We start from the raw sequence: 16,058 nt of genomic DNA, 5'->3' as shown, positions 1-16,058 counted from the left end.
CAGGTGGCACCAGGTGTGAGAGCACAGGTGTGCAGGTACAGGTGTGTGGAGAGAGTTGGAGTAAGTGGTACGGAGTGGTGTGCATGGTGCGAAGGTGTGGATGGGGGAAGAGTGGACCCCTATCACGGATACCCGGGGCGGGTAGTGTAAGTGTTAGGTAGAGGGTACAGGTAAATTGTGGTTGGATATTGGCATTTGTGGTGCGGTTGCAGAATGGTGTTGTGAATGGGTGCATTAGTGTTGTGGAAATGGCTGGGCGTGTAGCCTGTTAGTGTGTGTAGTTGGTTGGGCACTCCACCACTGTGAGGATGTCGGCCAGGTGAGGCCGCAGGTGGGCTCTGGGAGCCGGTAGTTGTGAGTGGGGGCCCGAGGATCCGGAGGATGGACCCGGGTAGCCCAGTGCCAGAGAGGGCACCGAGTGGGGCGAGCGCCAGAGGGCCTTCCCCAGGTAGTTAGGTTAGGGTAAGGAGCAGGTAAGCTCGGAGGCAACTGCAGTGGTGGAGGTGTGCAGGTGGGTAGACCCACTGGGAGAGGTACACGCCACAGCCCAGAAATTGTGCGAGGGCACCGGGAGATGAATCGGGGGAGTGAGACCCCAAATTGAAAAGCACCACAGTTTGGCCAATGGGAATTGGTTTTTAGAACCCATAGTGTAAGAGGGCCAATGGTTTGGCCGGAGAAAGACCCCGGGTAGTGTAAAGTTGTTAAAGTCATTTAGGAAATAGTTAGGATTGATGAACCTGTCGCACCATACGCAGCCACTTACCTGTGGTGATGATGATGACTCCACACCTGTGTTTTCTTTGTTTTGGTGCAGGAAATAAGGACTGCTGTTGGATTTGTGAGACGCATCACGACGTGGATGAGACATTGGGGTGATTCCATCTCCTTAGGAGGGACTGATGATGAATTGGTAATGGCAAATTTTGATGTTCAGTTGGAGATGGCAAATTTTGATGAAAGTTGAAAATGGCAAATTTGATTGGTTAGGAGGGAGAGAAGACGAATTTGGTTTATGGGAGGAACGGGGAAGACAGTAGGGATGTTGTTGATTTGTAAAGTAGATGTTTATGGGTAGTGTTGTGTTGTGTGGATACAGTAAGGGGTAAGGGAGGGGCCATGTAGGTTACCTGGTGGGGGGGGGGGGGGGGGCGTACGGTAGGAACGTACCTGTCTCACCTGGTTCCCATGTGCCCCCAGTGTGCATCATCTTATATTGCGTGCACTTTTGCGCCCTTACCACCTTACTCACTTGTCTGCTTCTTTTGTCTCCCACCTCCGAGGATCTGGTTTTGGGGCAGAGAGAGAGGAGAGAGAGGTGCTGGCTTCGCAGTTGTGGGCCTGCACTTTCGCTGCTTGCTGCTGGGATCGATACACCATATGGACCGCAATGTTTGTGGCCACCCACAATGGACCGCAGTTCTATTGCGGCCAAGCACCACCCGTGGATGGACCTATGGGTCAACGTGGCACCTATGCCATACAGGTGAACCACTTATAGTTGGCCCCCTGACGGCCACAATAAAGAAATGGACGCGGTTGGCGCCTTTCTTTATTTTGTTTAAAAGAAGTAAGAAGGCCAAGTGCACCACATGAAGGCAAGACCAGCGGCAGAACATCGGCCGGCTGCGACACCACCGGTGATTTGTAAACACTTTATTGGTGCACCGGATGGTGCTCACTGTGTGATGGGGTGGTGCTTGATGCTTGGAAGGGGTGCTCTGCACCTTATTAAAGGCCGTAGGCCACAGAGCACTCGTGGGTTGGTGTATCGATGCTAGCATGCGTGCTCTCTCTATGCATAACATCTGCATGTGTTCCTCCAAAAACATATCCTGGATCGTAGTGTAAATATCAGCGTAGTCTTGTGTAAATAATGCTCCCTACCGGCTGTATGTTTAGTTTGAGGATTCTTTCCGGATTCGGTTATCCTGTGGGTGTGTTTCTGTGAGGAGAAGGGTGCAACGTCGCAGGGGGACATATTTACTCATTTGTGAATATCTGTAAAACTGTCGCACTCAGGGTAGAGTTAATAGTAGAGGGAACTACATTGCGTGCCACACTAAAGTAGGTAAAAATTTATCGGGTCGGGACGCCCCGAGGGTAGAGAAGGGTGCAATGTTGCGAATATGGAATTTGGCCTCCATATCCGCTTGTAAATATTCCCCTATTTCCCCAATACTCCCCAACTATCCCCAATCCCCCATTCCCTAGTCCCATTGTCTGTAAACAACAATCAGTAGAGCCGACCTTCCCCTTTTCCCCCATTAAATGTCGTGCCCAGGTCCACCGCATCTCACGTAGACAACTTTCGGACATCTTGCTAGTTATTCTTAGTCTATGTCAGTTAAGGACTCCTTTCCATTAATTCTGACTCTTCGTTGCACCAGAATGTGATTATATGGCACCAGTAGTGAGTTTAGGACCTTTCCCATACCTCCTTCCATCTTCTTCCCCAAACAACAACTACAACTACAACTACAACAACAATTACAACAACAACGACGCTGCGCGGGGGGAGTGTGCGTCATCACACCGGCTCGGTTAGCCGCCATTGACAATGCGCGCCGGACCATGCGCTCCACGGGGTTACCACGAAGGGGCTCCTTGTCAGTCCCCCGTCAAGGGCGGAGCCGGTAACCCCCCCGCACGCACCCAATGAGAGGCGACGTGCCGATTCCATCTGGGGCGGAGCTAACGAGCCGAGGGCGTGTCACTCCCCGACGGATATGCGCAGCGACTGACCGGATGTGAGGTCAGATGCGCCCCCAGCCTGGAGAGAGAAGTTGCCACGTACGAGCGCTGAATACCTCCCCGCATCTCTGGACCGGACCGGGTCGACCCTGTCCTTGAGCCAAGAGTGCACCTTGAGCCATCGATACCCACTTTCCTTGCAATCAATCCCCGTGTGAGTCAGCCTTTTGTCCCGTTTATCTGTCGTCTGTTGGGAATAATATAAGAGTGTGTCTAAGTGCTTGTCTTTCTATGCTGTACCTCTTGTAGTTGTAATCTGACCTTCCGTAACAATATAACCTCCTCCGGAGGTCTTGAGAACTGAACCCTGGTGTCGTGTCATTTGAATCCCAGCTGTGTGTCTTTTCCTTCATTGACCTAGCGTAGCGCGATTAGTCAACGTTCGGGTATAATCGGGTAACTTGTGCAGACGTGGTCATACCAAAACCGCTCGGTAAACTAACATCTAAGCCACGTCTGTAACAATATAAAGATGATAAGTTATCATCTACATTTATATTACTATATAAAGATGATAAGTTATAATCTACGTTTATATCACTATATAAAGATGATAAGTTATAATCTACATTTATATCACTATAGAAAGATGACAAGTTATAATCTACATTTATATCACTATATAAAGATGATAAGTTATGATCTACATTTACATCACTATATAAAGATGATAAGTTATAATCTACGTTTATATCACCATATAAAGATGATAAGTTATAATCTACGTTTATATCACTATATATAGATGATAAGTTATGATCTACGTTTATATCACTATATAAAGATGATAAGTTATAATCTATGTTTATATCACTATGTAAAGATGATAAGTTATGATCTACGTTTATATCACCATATAAAGATGATAAGTTATAATCGACATTTATATCACCATATAAAGATGATCAGTTATAATCTACATTTATATCACTATATAAAGATGATAAGTTATAATCTACATTTATATCACTATATAAAGATGATAAGTTATAATCTACATTTATATCACAATATAAAGATGATAAGTTATAATCTACATTTATATCACTATATAAAGATGAGAAGTTATAATCTACATTTATATCACTATATAAAGATGATAAGTTATAATCTACATTTATATCACTATATAAAGATGATAAGTTATAATCTACGTTTATATCACTATATAAAGATGATAAGTTATAATCTACGTTTATATCACCATATAAAGATGATAAGTTATAATCTACGTTTATATCACTATATAAAGATGATAAGTTATAATCTACGTTTATATCACTATATAAAGATTAAAAGTTATAATCTACGTTTATATCACTATATAAAGATGATAAGTTATAATCTACGTTTATATCACCATATAAAGATGATAAGTTATAATCTACGTTTATATCACTATATAAAGATGATAAGTTATAATCTACATTTATATAACCATATAAAGATGAAAAGTTATAATCTATGTTTATATCACTATATAAAGATGATAAGTTATAATCTACGTTTATATCACCATATAAAGATGATAAGTTATAATCCACGTTTATATCACGATATAAAGATGATAAGTTATAATCTACGTTTATATCACCATATAAAGATGATAAGTTATAATCTACGTTTATATCACTATATAAAGATGATAAGTTATCATCTACATTGATATCACTATATAAAGATGATAAGTTATAATCTACGTTGATATCACCATATAAAGATGATAAGTTATAATCTACGTTTATATCACCATATAAAGATGATAAGTTATAATCTACATTTATATCACAATATAAAGATGATAAGTTATAATCTACATTTATATCACTATATAAAGATGATAAGTTATAATCTACATTTATATCACTATATAAAGATGATAAGTTATAATCTACATTTATATCACTATATGAAGATGATAAGTTATAATCTACGTTTATATCACCATATAAAGATGATAAGTTATAATCTATGTTAAAATCACCATATAAAGATGATAAGTTATAATCTACGTTTATATCACCATATAAAGATGATAAGTTATAATCTACGTTTATATCACCATATAAAGATGATAAGTTATAATCTACGTTTATATCACCATATAAAGATGATAAGTTATAATCTACGTTTATATCACCATATAAAGATGATAAGTTATAATCTACATTTATATCACCATATAAAGATGATCAGTTATAATCTACATTTATATCACTATATAAAGATGATAAGTTATAATCTACATTTATATCACTATATAAAGATGATAAGTTATAATCCACATTTATATCACTATATAAAGATGATAAGTTATAGTCTACATTTATATCACTATAGAAAGATGACAAGTTATAATCTACGTTTATATCATTATATAAAGATGATAAGTTATAATCTATGTTTATATCATCATATAAAGATGATAAGTTATAATCTACGTTTATATCACTATATATAGATGATAAGTTATGATCTACATTTATATCACTATATAAAGATGATAAGTTATAATCTACATTTATATCACTATATAAAGATGATAAGTTATAATCTACATTTATCTCACTGTATAAAGATGATAAGTTATAATCTACATTTACATCACCATGTAAAGATGATAAGTTATAATCTACGTTTATATCACTATATAAAGATGATAAGTTATAATCTACGTTTATACCACCATATAAAGATGATAAGTTATAATCTACATTTATATCACTATATATAGACGATAAGTTATAATCTACATTTATATCACTATATAAAGATGATAAGTTATGATCTACATTTACATCACTATATAAAGATGATAAGTTATAATCTACATTTATATCACGATATAAAGATGATAAGTTATAATCTACATTTATATCACTATATAAAGATGATAAGTTATAATCTACATTTATATCACTATACAAAGATGATAAGTTATAATCTACGTTGATATCACTAGAGAAAGATGATAAGTTATAATCTATGTTTATATCACTATATAAAGATGATAAGTTATAATCTACGTTGATATCACTATAGAAAGATGATAAGTTATAATCTATGTTTATATCACTATATAAAGATGATAAGTTATCATCTATGTTTATATCACTATATAAAGATGATAAGTTATCATCTACATTTATATTACTATATAAAGATGATAAGCTATAATCTACATTTATATCACTATATAAAGATGATAAGTTATAATCTACATTTATATCACTATAGAAAGATGACAAGTTATAATCTACATTTATATCACTATATAAAGATGATAAGTTATGATCTACATTTACATCACCATATAAAGATGATAAGTTATAATCTACGTTTATATCACCATATAAAGATGATAAGTTATAATCTACGTTTATATCACTATATATAGATGATAAGTTATGATCTACGTTTATATCACTATATAAAGATGATAAGTTATAATCTATGTTTATATCACGATATAAAGATGATAAGTTATGATCTACGTTTATATCACCATATAAAGATGATAAGTTATAATCTACATTTATATCACCATGTAAAGATGATAAGTTATAATCTACATTTATATCACTACATAAAGATGATAAGTTATAATCTACATTTATATCACTATATAAAGATGATAAGTTATAATTTACATTTATATCACTATATAGAGATGATAAGTTATAATCTACGTTTATATCACAAAATAAAGATGATAAGTTATAATGTACGTTTACATCACTATATAAAGATGATTAGTTATAATCTACATTTATATCACTATATAAAGATGATAAGTTATAATCTACGTTTATATCACTATATAAAGATGATAAGTTATGATCTACATTTACATCACTATATAAAGATGATAAGTTATGATCTACATTTACATCACTATATAAAGATGATAAGTTATAATCTACATTTATATCACTATATAAAGATGATAAGTTATGATCTACATTTACATCACTATATAAAGATGATAAGTTATGATCTACATTTACATCACTATATAAAGATGATTAGTTATAATCTACATTTATATCACTATATAAAGATGATAAGTTATAATCTACGTTTATATCACTATATAAAGATGATAAGTTATGATCTACATTTACATCACTATATAAAGATGATTAGTTATAATCTACATTTATATCACTATATAAAGATGATAAGTTATAATCTACGTTTATATCACTATATAAAGATGATAAGTTATGATCTACATTTACATCACGAAATGAAGATGATAAGTTATGATCTACATTTATATCACTATATAAAGATGATAAGTTATAATCTACATTTATATCACGATATAAAGATGATAAGTTATAATCTACATTTATATCACTATATAAAGATGATAAGTTATAATCTACGTTGATATCACTATATAAAGATGATAAGTTATAATCTACGTTTACACACTATATAAAGATGATAAGTTATAATCTACATTTATATCACTATATAAAGATGCTAAGTTATAATCTACATTTACATCACTATATAAAGATGATAAGTTATAATCTACATTTATATCACTATATAAAGATGATAAGTTATAATCTACATTTATATCACTATATAAAGATGATAAGTTATAATCTACGTTTATATCACTATATAAAGATGATAAGTTATAATCTACATTTATATCACGATATAAAGATGATAAGTTATAATCTACATTTATATCATGATATAAAGATGATAAGTTATAATCTACATTTCTATCACTATATAAAGATGATAAGTTATAATCTACATTTATATCACTATATAAAGATGATAAGTTATAATCTACATTTATATCACTAAATAAAGATGATAAGTTATAATCTACATTTATATCACTATATAAAGATGATAAGTTATAATCTACATTTATATCACTATATAAAGATGATAAGTTATAATCTACGTTTACATCACTATATAAAGATGATAAGTTATAATCTACATTTATATCACTATATAAAGATGCTAAGTTATAATCTACATTTACATCACTATATAAAGATGATAAGTTATAATCTACATTTATATCACTATATAAAGATGATAAGTTATAATCTACGTTTATATCACTATATAAAGATGATTAGTTATAATCTACATTTATATCACTATATAAAGATGATAAGTTATGATCTACATTTACATCCCTATATAAAGATGATTAGTTATGATCTACATTTATATCACTATATAAAGATGATAAGTTATAATCTACGTGTATATCACTATATAAAGATGATAAGTTTAATCTACGTTTATATCACTATATAAAGATGATAAGTTATAATCTACATTTATATCACTATATAAAGATGATAAGTTATAATCTACATTTATATCACTATATAAAGATGATAAGTTATAATCTACATTTATATCACTATATAAAGATGATAAGTTATAATCTACGTTTATATCACTATATAAAGATGATAAGTTATAATCTACATTTATATCACTATATAAAGATGATAAGTTATAATCTACGTTTATATCACTATATAAAGATGATAAGTTATAATCTACATTTATATCACTATATAAAGATGATAAGTTATAATCTACATTTATCTCACTGTATAAAGATGATAAGTTATAATCTACATTTACATCACCATGTAAAGATGATAAGTTATAATCTACGTTTATATCACTATATAAAGATGATAAGTTATAATCTACGTTTATATCACTATATAAAGATGATTAGTTATAATCTACATTTATATCACTATATAAAGATGATAAGTTATAATCTAAGTTTATATCACTATATAAAGATGATAAGTTATAATCTACGTTTATATCACTATATAAAGATGATAAGTTATAATCTACGTTTATATCACTATATAAAGATGATTAGTTATAATCTACGTTTATATCACTATATAAAGATGATTAGTTATAATCTACATTTATATCACTATATAAAGATGATAAGTTATAATCTAAGTTTATATCACTATATAAAGATGATAAGTTATAATCTACGTTTATATCACTATATAAAGATGATAAGTTATAATCTACGTTTATATCACTATATAAAGATGATTAGTTATAATCTACATTTATATCACTATATAAAGATGATAAGTTATAATCTACATTTATATCACTATATAAAGATGATAAGTTATAATCTACATTTATATCACCATGTAAAGATGATAAGTTATAATCTACGTTTATATCACTATATAAAGATGATAAGTTATAATCTACATTTATATCACTATATAAAGATGATAAGTTATAATCTACATTTATATCACCATGCAAAGATGATAAGTTATAATCTACGTTTATATCACTATATAAAGATGATAAGTTATAATCTACGTTTATATCACTATATAAAGATGATAAGTTATAATCTACATTTATATCACAATATAAAGATGATAAGTTATAATCTACATTTATATCACAATATAAAGATGATAAGTTATAATCTACGTTTATATTACTATATAAAGATGATAAGTTATAATCTACATTTATATCACCATGTAAAGATGATAAGTTATAATCTACATTTATATCACTATATAAAGATGATAAGTTATAATCTACATTTATATCACCATGTAAAGATGATAAGTTATAATCTACGTTTATATCACTATATAAAGATGATAAGTTATAATCTACATTTATATCACTATATAAAGATGATAAGTTATAATCTACATTTATATCACTATATAAAGATGATAAGTTATAATCTACATTTATATCACCATATAAAGATGATAAGTTATAATCTACATTTATATCACTATATAAAGATGCTAAGTTATAATCTACATTTATATCACTATATAAAGATGATAAGTTATAATCTACATTTATATCACTATATAAAGATGATTCGTTATAATCTACATTTATATCACTATATAAAGATGATAAGTTATAATCTACATTTATATCACTATATAAAGATGATAAGTTATAATCTACATTTATATCACTATATAAAGATGATAAGTTATAATCTACATTTATATCACCATATAAAGATGATAAGTTATAATCTACATTTATATCACTATATAAAGATGATAAGTTATAATCTACATTTATATCACCATATAAAGATGATAAGTTATAATCTACGTTTATATCACTATATAAAGATGATAAGTTATAATCTACATTTATATCACTATATAAAGATGATAAGTTATAATCTACATTTATATCACTATATAAAGATGATAAGTTATAATCTACATTTACATCACCATATAAAGATGATAAGTTATAATCTACATTTATATCACTATATAAAGATGATAAGTTATAATCTACATTTATATCACTATATAAAGATGATAAGTTATAATCTACATTTACATCACTATATAAAGATGATAAGTTATAATCTACATTTACATCACTATATCAAGATGATTCGTTATAATCTACATTTATATCACTATATAAAGATGATTCGTTATAATCTACATTTATATCACTATATAAAGATGATAAGTTATAATCTACATTTACATCACTATATAAAGATGATAAGTTATAATCTACATTTATATCACTATATAAAGATGATAAGTTATGATCTACAATCTACATTTACATCACTATATAAAGATGATTCGTTATAATCTACATTTATATCACTATATAAAGATGATTAGTTATAATCTACATTTATATCAGTGTAGAAAGGTGACAAGTTATTATCTAATCGAATTATATAACTATATAAAGATTCATGGATGATTGACCCTCGGACAAGTGCCGCCGTCCCTCAGGTGGACGTTAAGCTGGGTGTCTTGTCCACCGGCAGTAAATGGTGGATGTTAAAAATCCCAGTGTCATTCGCAAAGCGTGGGCAAGTTATAACCAGTACCCTTAACACGTTCCTGCCCTAACGACTGCTGGGAAGCCAATGGAAACCACCCAGTGTAACCTTTGCCAAGTAACTGCTTCAGCAGCACCAACGCCGTGTTACAGTCTGGTGCATCAGAGTCCAAGTACAGTAACTTCCGTTACATTAGCCACTTTACAGTGTTTTCAGCAACTTTGGAAAACCTATTGCCATGTTGAAATTCTTTGTAGAGTTTACAAATACCAACTCGTGCAAAACGAACATGACTATCATGACAAGTTAATGTAGTCACATGATGCCACACATTGACTGGTGAACCTTTGGCCTGCTTCATGCTTACAGCCGCATCGATGTCGGTATGCAAATCAACATTTCCAGATACTTTTATTTCCAGCTCTCCTCCACATCCCTCTTTGCCTCAAAAGTCCAAGAGAAGTTTAAAATGTACTTTTCAGCTCTCTGTGCCTTGACAGGATTAAATGTGCATTTTAATGAAATTGTCGCATCATATTGGAATTCCTGTTAATCTTTCCATTTTGGGAGGACTGCATGTCACTTCAGCAGGCCCAGTTGGTGAACCTGTGTGTTTCGTCAGTTTTGGCCTGTCCAGGTTTTACTCGGTCTACTCATGTACGTGGTGGTACTTACCGTGCGCAATGTACTTTCCCGCACGTGAGGAATGGAGAGACTCGGTGGAAGTACGACATCTTCAGGTGGGTGAGAATGGTCAGGGTAGTTTTTCTCTGGTAGGGGAGGAGGTTGACATGCTGGGTTGCCGGGCACCGATAGATCCACATCTGCTACAGAAGGAAGGAATGGTGGCGAATCATGTTAAACTTTCATCTGCCATCGTGTTGCTTTTACATACACGGTACTGAAAAGGCATTGAAGCAGAATCGCGGAGGGAGGACGAGAGAGGGAAAAATATCCCTAAATATGCAAATGTCCCCAAATCCCGTGGTGAGGCAGTTGCTCTGAAGTAACTTGCCTTCTCTTCGTGGAAGCCTCATCCGACAGAAAGCAATCTCAATGCATTCTAAAGAGTCCACAACAAGTGTGTTGTCTGTTCTCATGAGAACTAGAAACAACATCTGTCCAACCTCAAGAATGAACTTTCAAACTTGCCTCCATCTTTTAAAACCTGGTGGCGCCTTGTTAAATCTTTCCCTGGAGTACGCTTCCCTTTCATGCCTTTCCTCTCTTCAAATGGCACCACAGCCGACTCCGCTCATGAGTTTGCTTCCTCAATTCTGTGTTTGCTTCCAAATCTTGTGCCTCCAACCCCTCACTCTCTTTACCCACCCTTCCCAGTCATACCTAAACTGCTCCTGGACTGTGCCTTTTGCACCTGAGAAGGTGGAGAAGTTTCTGGCAACCCTCAACTCTGAGAGTGGACCGGATAGCATTGGCTCACTTGTCCTAAAATCCTGCTCGGCTGCTCTTGCACATCCCTTCTCTGCCCATTATACCCGGTCATTTGAGCTAGTTCATCTTCCATCTGCTTGGAAATCTGCCAACATCACTGCATTACATGAAAAGAGGCAAAAACGGATCCTCTGATCGACAGACCTATCAGCTTACCTCCAATCATCAGCAAGGTCACAGAATACATCATCCCAGTTCACATGAAACCATTTCTTTTCTGCAACAACCTCATCGCAGATCACCAATTTGGTTTCAGACCAAGTCACTCTACCTTGAACATGTTGCATATACTCACCCAACAATGGATGGAGGCCCTTAATGTCAGACATGAGATAAGGGCCGTGGTTCTGGACATATCTCATGCTTTTGATACAGTCTGGCATCCTACCTTACTCTCCAAACTCGATGCTGATGGCGTCCAAGGCCAACTCCACACATGCTTTACTGTCTACCTCTACTCATGTAACCAATGTGTGCCTCTCAATGGAATCCTTTCATCTCCTCTCCCTATCAAGGCTGGAGTTCCCCAAATCAGTGTTCTGGGCCCAGTCCTATTCCTGATCTTCATCAATGATCTCTCTGACTCTCTGGAAAATCTTCTTGATCTATTTGCCGATGACTCCACCCTCTGCCATGCCATCCTTCAGATACGCAGGCTGCGGCCTCTTCCCCTATATTCAGACGTTGAAAAAAAATCACAAGCTGGTCAAGCTCTTATGTGAATGTCTTTCAATCCTGACAAATCTCTCTCTCTCCTCTTTCTTCTCTGTCTGTCTCTGTCTGTCTGTCTCTGTCTGTCTCTGTCTGTCTGTCTCTCTCTCTCCCTCTCTCTCTCTCTCTCTCCCTCTCTCTCTCTCCCTCTCCCTCTCACACACACACACACACACCTGTGGAACAAACTTCCACACACTCTTCAATCTCATTCTTCCTTCCAGGTCTTCAAGACAACTGCTCACCACCATCTCAGATCATCCCCAATCCAAAACTACGATATTTTCTACCCTTGTTGAACCCCCACCCCCAATCCCATTTCCTCCTTCTTCCAAATTTCTAGTTTTCCTTCCTGAGTTTCCTTTTGTATCCATCTTATCCACTCAGTGCATCCTCACCTGCCCCTCATTCCTCCCCACACCCATTGTTTGTCCAAGTCTGCCTCTAACTTGGCCTTCATCTCTGCTGTTTATGTTTTCCCTCTCTCAAGTGTTCCTTTTGTCCTGTTGTTTCCTGATCCTTTCACTGTACTTGTAGTAGCTCTTCCACCAGCCTCGACTATGTATACAAAACAACAACAAAAAAACCCTAAAAAAACAACTCAAAGGAAAAATCATGTTTACGTGTAAATATCCATGTGTGTACAGTCGCAAGGTGGGAAAGTAAAACCGGTGTTGACAAGGTGAAAGGATGCCGAGCATATGTAGAGATTTGAGCATTTTGAGGGAATACAAAACCTTGAGAAAGTGAAGTAAATGGCTCTCATGATGGCCCACAAGAAGGACTGCGAGCGAATAAATGACAAGAGGCACCAATTTCCCATTTTAAAAAGTCCCTTTAAAAAAAATCCTTTTCGGAAAATAAATTGTTTTGTGTTAACCTTGGAAAGAAGCATTTGTTTTTGTGCACTTACATTGAAAATAAACTCAATTTTCCTCAAGCGTCCGCACCCTGATGCCTCTGGGTGGTATATTTTACCACCAGGGTGACGTTGAAATGCAAGGGGTAATAAAATGACAATAAAATTACAAACGGCGGGTGGGAAAAGTATAAAATTATATACAGTCACGTGAAAAAGTAAGTACACCCCATGTAAAGTTTAGACTTTTTCAACATATTTCAACATACAGCTATTTGATCTTCATTTCAACAATATTGACAGATAAAGGTGATATAATATAACAAATATCATGAAACATTTACATTTTGTAGTCCAAGTATAATTTAAATAAACATAAATGCAAATTTCGCATGTGGAAAAAGTAAGTACACCCTTGGCTCTAATAGGTGGTATTGCCCTCTTTGTCAGAAACAACCTCAAGTAGGCGTTTCTTATAACTGTCTACCAGTCTCTGACATCGGCTGGGAGAAATTTTTGCCCACTCCTCCATGCAGAATTCTTTCAGCTGTGCGATGTTTGAGGGGTTTCTTGCATGCACAGCTCGTTTCAAAATCCCCCCACAACATCTCAATGGGATTTAGATCCGGGCTTTGACTTGGCCATTCCAGAACCCTCCATTTCTTTCTTTTCAGCCATTCCTTGGTGGATTTACTGGTATGTTTAGGGTCATTGTCATGTTGCAAGGTACACCTTCGGTTGAGCTTCAACTTTCCGACAGATGGCCTCACATTATCCTCAAGCACCCTCTGGTACAATGAAGAATTCATAGTGGATTCTATGATGGTGAGCTGCCCAGGCCCTGATGCAGCAAAGCTGCCCCAAACCATAATATTTACACCACCATGCTTTACAGTTGGTATCAGGTTCTTGTGGTCAAATGCTGTCTTTGGTTTTCGCCAAACATGTCTTCTGGTACTGTGGCCAAATAGCTCTACCTTTGACTCATCTGTCCAGAGCACATTGTTCCAGAAGTGCTGGTCTTTGCCGAGGTGTTCATTGGCAAACTTTAGTCTTGCCCTGATGTTCTTTCTGGACAGCAAAGGCTTCCTCCTGGCACACCTCCCATGTAGATCAAATTTGTGCAGCCTCTTTCTAATGGTAGACTCGTGCACTTTGAAATCAACAGTGGCAAGAGCTACCTTTCGGTCCAGTGATGACATTCTGGGGTTCTTAGAGACTTCTTTCAGCATCTTGCGGTCTGCTCTCGGGCTGAACTTGCTGGGGCGGCCTGGCCTGAACAAGTTGGCAGTTGTTTGGAATCTTCTCCACTTGTAGATGATCTTCCGGACAGTCGAATGATTGATTTGAAATTGTTTGGAGATCTTTTTAAATCCCTTCCCAGACTCGTAGGCATCTATAACCTTCTTTCTGAAGGCCTCAGAGAGCTCTTTTGATCTAGGCATGGTGACGCCGCACACTTCAACAACAAAGAGCAAACCAAACTAAATGTCTGAGGTTTGAATAAGACAGGTTCATCCAAGATCCTCTCCAACGATGTTCTAATCATTTGCACCTGAGCTGGTGCACCTGATTCTAATTTTAGGTATTTGAAGTAGTGATAAATGTAGGGGTGGACTTACTTTTTCCACATGCGAAATTTACATTTATGTTTATTTAAATTATACAATGGACGACAAAATGTAAATGTTTCATGATATTTGTTATATTATATCACCTTTATCTATCAATATTGTTTAAATGAAGATCAAATAGCTGTATGTTGAAATATGTTGAAAAAGTCAAAACTTTACATGGGGTGTACTTACTTTTTCACGTGACTGTAATTATAAATGCTCATCTCCAAATGTCATATGCAGAGATGGCACTATGTATGAGTACATTGACATTAGTACACCAGGGGGGTTGCCATTGCTTCGCTTACATTACAGAGCTTTGGATGCAGACAGTATAGACGGTGTGGCCATTATAGACGGTGCAGACCGTATAGACGGTGTGGCCGTTATAGACGGTGCAGACAGTATAGACGTTGTGGCCGTTATAGACGGCGCAGACAGTATAGACGGTGTGGCCATCATAGATGGTGCAGACACTATAGACGGTGTGGCCGTTATAGACGGTACAGACGGTACAGACAGTATCGACGGTGTGGCTGTTATAGACAGTGCAGACAGTACAGACGGTGTGGCCGTTATAGACGGTGCAGACAGTATAGACGGTGTGGCCGTTATAGATGGTGCAGACAGTATAGACGGTGTGGCCATTATAGATGGTGCAGACACTATAGACGGTGTGGCCGTTATAGATGGTGCAGACAGTATAGACGGTGTGGCTGTTATAGACGGTGCACGTCTTCATATAACGTAGGTTATAGAAGGGGGCCCCCCCCCCTTCCCACGCCTCCTCCCCCCAAGC

The 16,058-nt window shown here is 35.0% G+C and overlaps 1 protein-coding gene across 2 annotated transcripts in view; it reads right to left on the bottom strand.

The window, feature by feature from the left end:
• The window catches only part of LOC137420545 (dedicator of cytokinesis protein 1), a gene marked incomplete in the record, with an annotated part of 615,378 nt that overhangs the window by 12,870 nt on the left and 586,450 nt on the right, over positions 1-16,058 (bottom strand). The window contains 1 exon segment of one of the 2 annotated variants that reach the window (XM_078772553.1): positions 11,297-11,448. In XM_078772553.1, the coding sequence (XP_078628679.1) occupies positions 11,297-11,448 (152 nt within the window). 2 annotated transcript variants of the gene reach the window in all.

Source organism: Myxine glutinosa, chromosome 2, assembly GCF_964187855.1.
Source record: "Myxine glutinosa chromosome 2, kmMyxGlut1.1, whole genome shotgun sequence".
NCBI classification, from domain to species: Eukaryota; Metazoa; Chordata; class Myxini; order Myxiniformes; family Myxinidae; genus Myxine; species Myxine glutinosa.
This window is presented reverse-complemented; position numbering and strand designations above follow the sequence as displayed.